Raw genomic sequence first — 13936 nt, forward strand, 5'->3', positions numbered from 1 at the left:
AAAAAAAAAACGTCATAATTAATGTCAGCTGTGGATTGATTTGTAAATTGTGATTTTTCATTTTATTTAATTTTATTACGTTATTAATGTAAAAATTTGCTCTATTATCGTAGATACAATGTAGAATTTAGACTTTAAGTTATAAGTGTTAGTATTAGTTAAAAATGAACTTCGTGAAGAGTGAAACGGGCAATATATGCCGAGGGTGTCTGTGTGTTGACCGCATACTTATGCCTTTGAATAAAAATGTGGACTTGTTCTTTATATTCCTGGGAAATGAGCTGTCTGTATCTGAGGTAAGTAACTCAGTTATCACGCCTGAAGGGTCTTACTCTTGAAGAAATGTGATGTTTTCTTCATCTGATGTCCGCGACTTTGTATGAATCGATTTAGGTTTTAGAAAATCTGGTGGGAACTCTTTGAATATCTGAGATAAAAAGTATTTTGAACCCATCTCTAGCTATCACTGTGCCAAATATTTCTTATATCGGTTCAGCGCTTTACCCGCGAAAAGAATGTCTTTGAACTATGAACGTAAGCTGTATAGTGCCCGTAAAATAAGTAGTACAATCTGAAGTTGTAACATTTCGGTTTGAGCACAACACCGACTAAGGAATAAATAGGTAAGCCTGGCTGAGATCTGGTTTCGTACAATGCAGTCATATCGTTTGTGTTCAGATTAAATTATCAAAAGGCGAAAGTTTGTATGTGTGTGTGTGTGTATGTTTGTTACTCCTTCACGCAAAAACTACTGGACGGATTTGGCTGTGGAATGACGATAGATAATATCCTGGATTAGCACATAGGCTACTTTTTATCCCGGAAAATCAAAGAGTTCTCACGGGATTTCGAAAAAGCTAAATCCACGCGGGCGAAGTCGCGGGCATCGGCTAGTATACAAATAAATGCATTTTCTTTCTTTCTCTTTCTTTCTTTGTAAGACTCAGGTCCTCCTGCATACTCTATCACAGCTCAATCAAGTTATAATGTAACCTAAATTTAATTCCAGGACTGCAAATTCTCAAATATTCTTCTTTGCTGGGAGTGCATAGCCCTGCTGAAGAAGGCTGCACTCTTTCGGAGCAGAGTGCAGACTGCGCACAGATACTTTGAGCAACTACTGGTAATATGTTTTTTTTTTCTCTCTTGTCTGGCTTTTACAATGATTAGCCAATGTCAAGTTTGTAGTTATTTGTAACAAGTTAGTTAAACTATACAAGTATGGACCCTGTCTGTGCCGGCGCTCACCGACACACGCACAGCACCCCCTAGAGCGCTTTCCAGTCAGTTTTAACAAAAAAAAACTCCAAAAAGTCACAACACGCGCCGCCAGCAAACGTCACCACAGACGAAGTCTGGTAATATGTTTGGATTAGTAAAAAATCGGACAAGTGCGAGTTGGACTTGCACATGAAGGGTTCTGTACCAATCTTTAACAAGAAATAACACTTTTTTGGTGGCTATTTTGAAATTGTTATTAATCCTTGTGGTAACTGCAATAGCAATACACATTCTGTGAAAATTTCAACTTTCTACCTATTACAGTTTGGTATTCACCATACCCATAAGAGTCCCATTTTTGCAATTTTTGTAAGGAACCCTAAAAAAGTGTTTCCCAAAACGAATAATTATTTTTGTAGGGAACTCTAAAATAGTGCCTAGTTTCCTAAAACAAATAAGTGCAGTAGTCAATGATAGATTTATCTCGTGTATAGACCACAGCTACTTTAAATACAGTGGACCCCCGGTAATCTGACAGACGTTTTGCAGGACATTGTTGGACTATCAAATTTGTCGCATTATAGGGTACTGCCTAAGACCCCCTATAGTCCAGAATTTTTTACAAAAGAGTACCTTGTAATCCGACAAATTACAAATCCAATGATAAGATTCTATATGTCATACATACTCTGAAGTACAAATCATACTTCACTGTGTATGTCAAATTTAATAAATTCAATAATAATAGACATGTCGGATTACTGGGGTTGCCGGTTTAGACAGGGGGCGGATTACCAGGGGTCCACTGTATATCTGTTAATATGAATAGTAAGTCTAACTTGTACTCTGGCATCAAGCTGTAAGCATCACAAGGATTTGTAATAAAATAAAATAACACAGCTTAAGGTAATTGACTTAGCCACAGCTCTAAATTCACAGAAATTTTACTACTACTATTATTACTTTCAGAATACACCAATATCTGAACTAACAACTCTTAAAACCCATAAAAAAGATTACTACGACCAAATCCTGGTCCAGAATGAGGACTTTGAACCTAAAGTAAAGCCCGAGACCTTCCTATTTGAGGTCCCTGTACAAGTTGATGAAGGCCCAGCCACCGCAGATTGTAATATTAAGCAAGAGGGTCATGAAGATGATGACGATCGTTTTGTGTCTGAGCCCGATGTGGAATCCAAACTGGATATGCCGATTTTGGTTAAGAAGGAGAAAAAGAAGAAGAAGTGCAATCCTCTTGGTAAGTAGGTAGTCATTATCATTACAAACTTGTCGTTTTCTATCTTTTGTGGTTTTATGTTTGCCTCATCATTCCTCATACGCATGGCAAAGGTTTGGAATACTCTCCCGCGATCTGTGTTTCCTACCAATTACAATCCGGGTATCTTTAAAACAAGAGTGAATAGGCACTTTCTAGGTAAACGCGTCCCATCTTAGACCACATCATCACTTTACATCAGGTGTGATTGTGGTCAAGCGCTTGCCTATAGTGAATTAAAAAAAAAAATGTAAAATATTTATTCAGATTATGAAAATAATTTTGTACGCTATTGATTATGAATCACATCACATCACACTAATATTATAAAGGAGAAAGTTTGTATGTGTGTGTGTGTGTGTGTGTATGTTTGTTACTCCTTCACGCAAACACTACTGGACGGATTGGGCTGGAATTTAGAATGGAGATAGATTATACCCTGGATTAGCACATAGGCTACTTTTTATCTTGGAAAATCAAAGAGTTCCCACGGGAATTTTAAAAACCTACATCCACGGGAACGAAGTCGCGGGTATCAGCTAATGTTAAAATATGTTTTTATTTTTCAGAAAGTAGAATAAAAACGAAATCCGTCAAATATACCGATGAAGAAAGAGACAAGCATGTAGAACATGTAGACTATACTCTGAAAGAGGTGTTGTCTATGGAACGGGATCCAAAGAAACCATTCAAGATCAAGAATATGGATCAATACTCTAATATTCTTATCAGAAAGATGTATGAGACAAAGTTAACGGATCTTAGCAAAAACGTGGAGGTAATGGAAATAAATCCATACTAATATTATAAATGCAAAAGTGTGTCTGTCTGTCTGTCTATCTGTCTGTCTGTCTGTCTGCTACCTTTTCACAGTCCAACAGTTTAACCGATTTTGATAAAATTTGGTACAGAGTTAGCTTATATCCCAGGGACGGCCATATGCTACTTTTTATCCCGGAAAATTAAAGAGTTCCCAAGGGATTTTTAAAAGCCTGTACGGGAGCTGTGTCTGTGTGCTCGACCGTAGCAATAGGGAAATTTCCCAACCGAGCGGTGTTGTGCTCGGTAGCGCCAGCTGGGCCGACGACGGTTATGCGTTGAAACTTCTATATATAGTCCAATTTGGTAAACGCTCTGTCAATGCGATTGAAAGTTGCGTGTTTCTCCTTGAGTTTTTCGATTAAGCTACCCGTGCTGCCATCTAGGCCGTACGTCGTGTATCGAGTGTTGTTGATTGATTGAGTATAGAAGCGACATCTTCTTGCGAATGTGGCAACCGCTACAAGCCCATCTGTTTGACCGATTTATGTGAATTTTGGTACAGAGGTAGCTTGCATTCCGGCAATTGACATTAGCAACTTCTTATCCCGGAAAATCAAACAGTTCCCACGGGATCTTTAAAAACCTAAATCCACGAGGACGAAGTCGTGGGCATTTTCTAGTTAAATATAAAAAGAGCTTTTTTAACTGATTTCCAAAAAAAGTAGTAAACGTAGGTTCTCAATTCGGTGCATTAGGGTTCTGTATCTGAAAAGGAAAAAAAGAACCCTTAATAGGATAACTTTGTTGTCTGTTTGTCGTGTTTATAAGAAAAGGGAATCAAATCCTACAGGGTACGAAATCTATAGAGTGCCCTTTGACTTTGCTAAGACTTAAGTTTTGGTGAAAACGAAACAGATTTATGCCAGCGGTATAAGGCTGTCTCGTTTTAACAGCAAAGTCAAAGTGCTTTCTATAGATCTGAGCTTGAGAGTTCTCCACATTATTGTTCTCAAGGTTGTGTAAAGTCTGTCAATTCACATTGGGTTAGTGTGGTGGTTTATGGCCTAAAGCCTTATTCTGAGAGGAGACTTCTTAGTGGGCTGGTGATGGTTTTTTTTAAAGAGTATTTGCCATTTGAATCATGACTAACATTCCTCTCCAACTAAGCGTAAAGCTTGTGGCAGGAGTGGGTACGACAATAGTGAAACGGGTGGGGTTTGAACCGCCGACCTTTCGAATTTCAGTCCGCTCCTATAACCGTTGAGCTATTGATGTTTCATGAGGATTGATCATAATGATGGCGATTTTTCCCAGGATGGTGGTATTAAGTGTTCAGAGTGTGAAACCACGGTGGCGGACCGCGAGGCCATGGCTGAGCACTGGGCTGCTCACCCCGTGGCCCTGCTGCGCTGCCTCTTCTGTGGCATTCTTTGCAAATCCCGGAAATACATGAAATACCATTTAGACGCACGCCATTCTATCATCTACAGCTGCACGCTGTGTAATATGGAGTTCAGGTATCTTATATTTGTAGTTATAAGTTCTTTTTTTAAACAATATTAGCCATGCTAATACTCCCCTTTCCCCTCCAATTAAGCGTAAAGCTTGTGCCAGGAGTGGGAACGACAATAGTGCAACGGGTGGGGTTTGAACCGCTGACCTTTCGGAATTCAGTCCGCTCCTCAACCGTTGAGCTATCGAGGCTCTAAAGTAATGCATGTTGTTGTTGTTGAAAACAAGGCCACTATGTTTGAGTCTGTGAAAAATACTTAATCTATCTATGATCTGTCTGCACATAAATACAACAAGTCTTTTTATATATCTTTTAATTTTTTCGCCAGAGCCCTTCCCCAATACCACTGGCACTACCGAAGTCTCCATAAGACACAAATTTGCGATTACTGCGGCAAGAAATTCCACCAGAAGAGTGGCATCGAACGACACATCAGGTAACATATTTTTTTTAGGGTTCCGTACTTCAAAAGGAAAAACGGAACCTTTATAGGACCACTTCGTTGTCTGTCTGTCCGTCTGTATATCGTGTCTATCAAGAAAATCTGTAGGGTCCCGTCGACCTAGAATCATGAAAATTGGCAGGTAGGTAAATCTTATAGCACAAGTACAGGAATAAATCTGAAAACCGCGAATTTGTGGTTACATCATTTAAAAAAAATCTGTTTCAATTTTCAAAGTAAGATAACTATACCAAGTGGGGTATCATATGAAAGGGCTTTACCTGTACATTCTAAAACAGATTTTTATTTATTTTTATGCATAATAGTTTTTGATGTATCATGCAAAATGTCGAGAAAATACCCGAGACGGAACCCTCGGTGCGCGAGTCTGACTCCCACTTGACCAGTGTTTTTAAATTGCAGGGTCAACCACTTACCAGCGGTGTGCCATATATGCAATCACGAGTTCAAACAGAAAAGCTACCTAACGGAGCATTTGTTGATAAAGCACCAAATAAAGGTGGAGAGAACGAAGCCTATAGTGGAAGAGCTAGCCTACTGTGTTGAGTGTAATTTGCAGTTCCCCAGCGAGTACTTCTACAAACGGCACCTCGAGTATGCCGTTGCACACCGCCGCAGAATACGAGAGAAGTAAGTTTATCCAACACTAACTGATGCCCGCGACTTCGTCCGCGTGGGTTTAGGTTTTTCAAAATTTTTCGGGATAAAAAGTAGCCTATGTGCTAATCCAGGATATTATCTATCTCCATTCCAAATTTCAGCCAAATCCGTCTAGTAGTTTTTGCGTGAAGGAGTAACAAACATACACACAAACTTTCGCCTTTATAATATTAGTGTGAGTTCAAACAAAAAAGCTACCTAACGGAGCATTTGTTGATAAAGCACCAAATAAAGGTGGAGAGAACGAAGCCTATAGTGGAAGAGCTAGCCTACTGTGTTGAGTGTAACTTGCAGTTCCCCAGCGAGTACTTCTACAAACGGCACCTCGAGTATGCCGTTTCACACCGCCGCAGAATACGAGAGAAGTAAGTTTATCCAACACTAGCTGATGCCCGCGACTTCGTCCGCGTGGATGTAGGTTTTCTAAAAATCCCGTGGGAACTCTATGATTTTCCAGGATTAAAAGTAGCCTATGTGCTAATCCAGGGTATAATCTATCACAATTCTAAATAACAGGCAAATCCGTCCAGTAGTTTTTGCGTGAAGGAGTAACGAACATAGACACACACACATACACACAAACTTTCGCGTTTATAATATTAGTGTGAAGTGTGATGTATATGACTATTCCGAAATGAGGAGATCCGCAGTAGAACCAAGGTCACTGACATAGCTCAAACTATTAGCAAGCTGAAGTGCCAGGGGGCAGGCCATGCCTGTCGTAGAGGCGATGGCCGTTGGAGCCGGAAAGTCCTTGAGTGGAGACCGCGTATAAGCAAGCGTAGTGTGGGACGCCCTCCAGCACGATGGACCGACGATATAAAGCGGCTGGCGGGAAGTGGCTGGATGAGGGAGGCTGAGCACCGGGTGTGGTGGCGCTCTATAGGGAAGGCCTATGTCCGACAGTGGACGTCCACAGGCTGATTTTTTTTTTTTTTTTTTAATAATAAGGTGATAATGATGATGGTTGTAGAATAGTAAAAATTTCTATATGTACGGAACCCTTCGTATGCGAGTCCGATTCGGACTTGACTGATTTTTTAAATTTTTCAGGGTTCCTTGCCCAGACTGTGGAAAGATTTTCAGTCGGAATAGCTACATGAACAATCATTATAAACTGGTACACGTTAGAAAGAGTCAGCACTATTGTGAACTTTGTGACAAGGTAACACGAACTTCCGTAGAATAGGGAGGGACTACTAGCCAAATAAACGTCTTTTTATCAAACGTCAAAACGCTTGCTTGTATGAAATACACAGATGTGATGTCATAAACGTTTGACGTAATTTGACATACTTTATTTATTTATTTAAACAACTTTATTGTTAACAACATTACAAAGAGTAAGAATACGGAACTGTCTGTTGTCTGTCTGTCTGTATGTCTTTCCGTCTGTCGTGTTTGGCAAGAAAACCTATAGGTTACTTCCCGTTGACCTAGAATCATGAAAATTGGCAGGCAGGTCTTATAGCACAAGTAAACGAATAAATCTGATAATCGAGAATTTGTGGTTACATCGCAAAAAAAAATTAAAACGTATTGCAATTTTCACAGTGAGATAACTATACCAAGTGGGGTATCATATGAAAGGGCTTTACCTGCACATTCTAAAACAGATTTTTATTTATTTTTATGCAGAATAGTTTTTGATTTATCGTGCAAAATGTCGGAAAAAATACCCGAGTACGGAACCCTCGGTTCGCGAGTCTGATTCGCACTTGACCAGCTTATTATTATTTTTCAGCACTTCATAAACGGTTACGCGTTGAGAACGCACAAGAAGTTCGTCCACGAGAAGAATGAGAAGCCAAAGAACAAGATATGTGATATTTGCGGTCGAGGATTCCATGTAAGTAGGAACATTACATTACATACATTAGATTGCCCCAAGCAATAAGGCCGCCTTTGCACACAATTGTTTTTTCTGTTTTCTTCTTTCTGTGTTGTGTTCCTTTATATGTGTTTTTGTGTGCAATAAAGTGTTTCATCTATCTATCTATCTATCTATCTACTTTAAGCTTTAGGCGCCGTCCTATTGTCATCGCTCGCGCGGGCATCATTTAGTTGCAAAATAAAAACGCTTCGGCACGGGTTCGGTTCGCCGTGTGTTTGACCAAGGCTTAAGCTAACTCTGTACTACTCATCAAAACCGGTTAGACTGTTGGGCCGTGAAAAGCTAGCAGACAAACAGACAGACGGACACACTTTCGCATTAAAATATTAGTATGGATGGATTAAGCTTTTGGTTCCTTGTAGACAAGAGAATTTCCCGTTTTCCAGACGAACCGTATGCTGACCAACCACAGACGCACACACACCGGTGAGCGTCCACACAAATGCAGCTATTGCCCCGCCGCGTTCGCGCAAGACTTTGCGCGCAAATCGCACGAGAAGTCTCAGCATAAACACTCCCTGTACGAGTTCAAGGGCTCCCCTGAACACGGCGTTGTTTAAAATGAGGGTAGTCATGAAAAAAATCGTTTTTGTTAATAAACTAGCGTAAATGTGTCAGTATTTTAATACATTCTATTAAAAAAAACCGACGAATTGAGAACCTCCTCCTTTTTTTGAAGTCGGTTAAAAATGACCAACCACAAACGCACACACACCGGTGAGCGTCCACACAAATGCAGCTATTGCCCCGCCGCGTTCGTGCAAGACTTTGCGCGCAAATCGCACGAGAAATCTCAGCATAAACACTCCCTGTACGAGCTCAAGGGCTCCCCTGAACACGGCGTTGTTTAAAATGAGGGTAGTCATGAAAAAAATCGTTTTTGTTAATAAACTAGCGTAAATGTGTCAGTATTTTAATACCTTCTATTAAAAATTAAACAAAATAAGATGAAGAAATTTGAAGGTAGCCTAAAATTACAATAAAGAGTTTGTTATCTTAATACAGCCGTCAATTCCACAAACAGTTCAGTATAATGTAAAAAAATAGTTTGCTATTTCTAAAAAGTTTATGCAATCTAAAAACAGCTTGCAAATCCAAGAAAAGTTTGTTCAACCTAAAAACAGCTTGAAATTTTAAAAAACGCACGGTTTCTTTTCACACTGTTTCGAAAGTGTTTTTTAAGTTTGCAAGTAATTTTTCGAAGGATTACAGATATATTAATAAATAATAATTAAGAAGAATTTCGGTTGTTATATAAGAGAATGTTGTATAGACGCAGGTGTTTCTTGGCGAAAGTCCATGATATACAAGGAACCAAAAACTTAATCTAAATATGCATATAAAACAAAAGCTGATATAATTATGTATGTTAGCTATTATATACATCTACTAGGAAAGGGTTTTTAAAAATTCAACCCCTAAGGGAGTAAAATAGGGGTTTGAAATTTAGCCAGACCACACTTAGGATAGTTTGTTATAGTCCACTGAAACAGACAAATCTTTGCAATTGTGCATTGTAAGGTCTACATCTCCTTAGGATGCTCCTGTGTCAGAGCGAAATGTGCGTTGAGTATGTTGTTGGGGAATTCGTGTGGTGTTGAGTGGTGGTGATGCGTATAGCTTGCTTGGTGGCTAACTTTTCATGCACGTTTAGCAATGGGAGGGCAGGAAGTGCATATCGCATATTGTGTGTTGCAATATACAGATTTGTCTGTTTCAGCGGATTATAGCAAACTAGCTGATGCCCGTGGATACAGGATTTAATAATCCTGTAGGAACTAATTGATTTTCCGGGATAAAAAGTAGCCTTGTGTAAATCCAGGGTATAATCTGTCTCCATTCCAAAATTTAGCTAAATCCGTCCAGTAGTTTTTGCGTGAAAGAGTAACAAACATCTATCCATACATACTTATAAACTTTCGCGTTTATAATATTAGTAGGATTAGAATAGAATAGAATAGATTTTTTTGAATAGATTCAAATAAACTTTACAAGTGCTTTTGAATCGTCAAATAATTTACCACTGGTTCGGAATGCCGTTCCTATCGAGAAGAACTAGCAAGAAACTCGGCGGTTGCTCTTTTCAATTGTTCAATTTACAATTATACTCCATACTATACAAGCAATTGCAGCTCCGCGCATTGCTGGAGTGAGTCAAATCCATGCTTTTTTATCATTTACATAATCTTTAATTAAGCTTTTGGTTCCTTGTAGACAAGAGATTTTTCCGTTTTCCAGACGAACGGCTCGCTGACCAACCACAAACGCACACACACCGGTGAGCGTCCACACAAATGCAGCTATTGCCCCGCCGCTTTTACGCAGAACTTTGCGCGCAAGACGCACGAGAAGTCACAACATAAACATCTACTGTACGAGCTCAAGGGTTCCCCTGAACACGACGGGGTTTAAAATGAGGGTAGACATGAAAAAATATTATGTTAATAAACTATAGAATATATACCTATATGTATTTTTTTTTTCTTTAAATCTGATTAGCCAATGTCAAGTTTGTGATATTTTCAAGTTATTGAATTTATACAAGTATGGACTCCGTCTGCGCCGGCGCCCGCCGACATACGCGCGGCGCCCCTTTAGAGCGCTTCCCAGTCAGTTCCACCACCAAAAAACACCAACTAACACAAAAACCAGCCACTCTTAACAAAAAAAAACACTCCAAACAAGCACAGCACGCGTGCCAGCAAACGCCATCGCAGACGAAGTCCTATGTATTTTATTGTGATACAAGTTATCCTTTGACAGTTGACAACTTGACAGTTTGGCAATGTCTCCTGGTGGTAAGTGATTATGCAGTTTTACGGCATCGCACTGGCTCGCTAAATGGCACGGCTTTGCAGGTAGGGTGGTAACTAGCAACGGCCGAAGCCTTCCACCAGACCAGACCAAAGAAAATTTGGAAATTACAAAATTTCAAATTTCCCCTGCAGGGAGTCGTATCAGCCCTCCGATTAGATCACTGAGCCAGGGATGCCATCAAAATATCTCCTATTAAAAATAAGACCTTTGTAAAAATTTACTGCCCAAAATTACAAAAAACTTTGTAATCTTAAAACAGCAAACAAATCTATAAGTGCACTGTTATCTGAAAACATCAGCTGATTCCAAAAAAAGTCGATTCAATCTACGAACAGTCTCCAATTTCAAAAATACCTAAACAGCTCACGATTCCATAAAAAGTCGACTGCAATCTAAAACCAGTTGATAATCCAAAAAACAGCTTGGATTTCCAAAAACAGTTTATTGTATTCTAGAAACAGCTAACAATTCCATAAAAAGTCGATTGTAAAACTTGCCAAGTCCCGGCGAGTAAGTTTATCTTCAAAAGGCGGTCAAACCTTTCGGCTGAATCAAAAATATACCGTACACGTTGTTTACCTACCTACCGATAACTTCATAGTTTCTTTTTGACTTTAAGATTATGAACAATTAGCGACCCGCCCCGGCTTCGCACGGGTGGACATTTATTTTTTCTATTTTCCGGGATAAAATATAGCCTATACGGATTCGGAAGAATCCCTCTAAGTAATGGTAAAAGAAATTTTGAAATCGGTCCAGTAGTTTTTGGGCCTATTCAATACAAACATACAAAAATACAAAGGTTTCCTTTTTATAATATTAGTATAGATTATTCTGTTGTCTTGGGCTCCAAAAAGCTAGAATCCAGAGCCAGAAAGTGTTTACTGATTGAAGTTTGACATATTTTTGACATTTAAACAAGTAGTGATCTAATCTGTGCATTTAAAAAGAAAATGTCAGATTCGGACGCGATTTGTAAATTGTGAATTTATTAAGTTTTGGATGTAAAAATTTGCTTTATTATCGTGAATACAATGTAAAATATAGAATTTAAGTTACGTGTCAGTATTAGTTAAAAATGAATTTCGTGAAGAGTGAAATGGATAATGTATGCCGAGGGTGTCTGTGCGTTGACCGCATACTTATCCCTTTGAATAAAAATGTGGACCTGTTTTTTATATTCCTGGGAAATGAGCTGTCTATATCTGAGGTAAGTCAATCAATCAGCCTGTTTGCGTCCACTGCTGGACATGGGCCTTCAAGAGAGCGCGCCACCACACACGATCCTCCGCCTTCCTCATCCACCCACTTCCCGCTATCCTCTTAAGTTCGTCAGTCCAGCGGGTCGCAGGTCGAGCCCGCACTGCGCTTGCTGATACGCGGTCTCCACTCCAGAACACGTCTGCCCCAGCGGCAGTCAGTTCTGCGGCAGACATGGCCTGCCCACTGCCACTTCAGCTGACTAATTCGTTGAGCTATGTCGGTCATGAAATTCGTAGGAGAACCAGTGATCGACATAGCTGAGGTGAGTAACTGAGTTACAAAGCCCAAAGGGACTAAAGGTTTTATTTGAATACTAGATAGATAGATATATAGAAGTCTATATTGCACACAAAAACACATGTAAAGGAACACAACACACAGAGAAGAAAACAGAAAAAACAATTGTGTGCAAAGGCGGCCTTATTCTACTACTAGCTTCAGTTTGCGTCAATTTATGTTTAAGAAATTCTCGTGGGGAATGAGGCTGAGATTTATAGAGAGCACTTTGACTTAAGACACTGTTATAACGAGACAGTGTTATACAGCTGGCATACATCTGTCTTGTTTTAACTGAAACTTAAGTCTAAGCAAAGTCAAAGTGTGCTCAATAGATTTCAACCTTAGATTGCTCTTTTTCTGAAACATGCTCTCAAAATTTGGAACATTATCATAATCATTAAGTACTAGAGGATGCCCGCGACTTTGTCCGCGTGGATTTAGATTTTTAAAGATCCCGTGGGAACTGTTTGATTTTCCTGGATAAAATGCCTATAAAATGCCTATGTCAATTACAGGGACACAAGCTATCTCGGTGCCAAATTTCATACAAATCGGTTGAGCGGATGGGTCTTTAGGAATCCTGCGGGAACTCTTTGATTTTCCAGGCTAAAAAGTAGCCTATGCCCGTCCCCGGGATGTAAGCTAACTTTGTACCAAATTTTGTCAGAATCGGTTAAACTGTAGCAGACAGACAGACAGACAGACACACTTTCGCATTTATAATATTAGTATGGATTTTATGTGTTAAAATTAAGTAGATCACCTTTTTCTCACCTGCTTTTGAGGGTGCAGAGTCCAAGCTTTGTAAGATCCAATAAATGAAAATCTATTCCAGGATTCCAAATACTTCAATGTTCTTCTATGCTGGGAGTGCGTAGCCCTGCTGAAGAAGGCTGCGGTCTTCCGCAAGAGGGTGCAGACTGCACAAAGATACTTTGAGAGACTATTGGTACTATACATTCACTATTCATACAACCTTTATGTACGGTCGGCTTCAGAATTCGAGTAGCAATTCCGTGTAACTATTGTATCAAAAACCTGTCGCACTTATGACCTTTGGGGCTGTCCATTAATCACGTGAGGCTCGAAGGGAAGGGGGGGGGGGGGGGGCCCCGTAAAAAAATCACAAACCATAGACTACCCCTTTTTCTATAAACACGCCACACACTTAACGCATGTGCAAAACTGTGCCACGCGAATATGATCATTAAGGTGCTAAACGACTTACTGCCTTTGACTGTACTATGCTTCATGAGTCTGGTGTTTAGCAAGTTCAACTGCAGATGATGAGGTAGCGGGTTCGATCCCCGGGAAGGACCAAAAATAGGTATTGGGGTTTTCTGTTAAGAAATTCTCAGAACTAGTCTGTAGTTTGGTAGACATACTCCTGCGATTGATATAAGATCAATAGTGCTGATATTTCATGGGTGGTTTTGTCAAAAGTCAAAGTCAAAGTCAAACTCATTTATTCAAAGTAGGTACAATTGTACTCCTTTTGATGGTCGGAATTATTAAATTTATACGATACGATTTATATAGTGGTGATAATTAATTACGTGACTTAAAACTAGTCATGTCAACGTGTCATGGATAGTGATCTTCGAATTTTACCTTATTATTACATATTACTAACTTATGCCTGTTACTTCGCCTGCGTGGATTGCACAAATTTCAAACTGCTATTTAACTCCTTAGGGTTAAATTTTCAAAAATCCTTAGAAGATGTCTACGTCATAATAGCCTACATATCTCTATGTTAAATTTCAGGCCGGTCTGTCCAGTAGTTTG

General features: G+C 39.5%; 3 protein-coding genes across 8 annotated transcripts in view; 2 read left to right on the forward strand and 1 right to left on the reverse strand.

Annotated features, from left to right (window-relative positions):
* On the forward strand, positions 1-10216 carry LOC123879618 (zinc finger protein 567-like). 3 transcript variants are annotated; one of them, XM_045927418.1, is made up of 11 exons: positions 1-296; positions 1010-1123; positions 2191-2479; positions 3067-3275; positions 4574-4776; positions 5101-5208; positions 5638-5865; positions 6949-7060; positions 7640-7744; positions 8176-8215; positions 10028-10216. In XM_045927418.1, exons 1-11 carry the CDS (start codon positions 165-167, stop codon positions 10069-10071), a joined length of 1584 nt encoding a protein of 527 aa, XP_045783374.1. In that variant the 5' UTR covers positions 1-164; the 3' UTR covers positions 10072-10216. The 3 variants fall into 3 exon arrangements, with proteins under 3 accessions (XP_045783374.1, XP_045783373.1, XP_045783372.1); XM_045927417.1 differs by lacking the exon at positions 10028-10216 and adding an exon at positions 6076-6260 and having other exon boundaries at positions 5638-5680; positions 8176-8364; XM_045927416.1 differs by lacking the exon at positions 10028-10216 and having other exon boundaries at positions 8176-8364.
* LOC123879622 overlaps positions 3919-13936 on the reverse strand; it is a 25866-nt gene continuing 15848 nt past the window's right edge. The window contains exons 3-4 of the mRNA XM_045927422.1: positions 7881-7887; positions 3919-3946 (exon numbers count right to left, since the gene is read on the reverse strand). The gene's annotated coding sequence lies outside the window, so the exon portion shown is untranslated. The remainder of the gene's footprint in view (positions 3947-7880; positions 7888-13936) is intronic.
* The window catches only part of LOC123879616 (zinc finger protein 567-like), a 12394-nt gene continuing 10007 nt past the window's right edge, over positions 11550-13936 (forward strand). For all 4 annotated transcript variants that reach the window (XR_006799043.1, XM_045927410.1, XM_045927412.1 and 1 more), the window contains exons 1-2: positions 11550-11816; positions 12984-13097. Coding sequence is in view for 3 of the 4 variants with exons in the window: in XM_045927410.1 (XP_045783366.1) it covers positions 11685-11816; positions 12984-13097 (246 nt within the window). In the remaining variant the exon portion in view is untranslated. The remainder of the gene's footprint in view (positions 11817-12983; positions 13098-13936) is intronic.

Source organism: Maniola jurtina, chromosome 28, assembly GCF_905333055.1.
Source record: "Maniola jurtina chromosome 28, ilManJurt1.1, whole genome shotgun sequence".
In the NCBI taxonomy this organism is placed as follows: Eukaryota; Metazoa; Arthropoda; class Insecta; order Lepidoptera; family Nymphalidae; genus Maniola; species Maniola jurtina.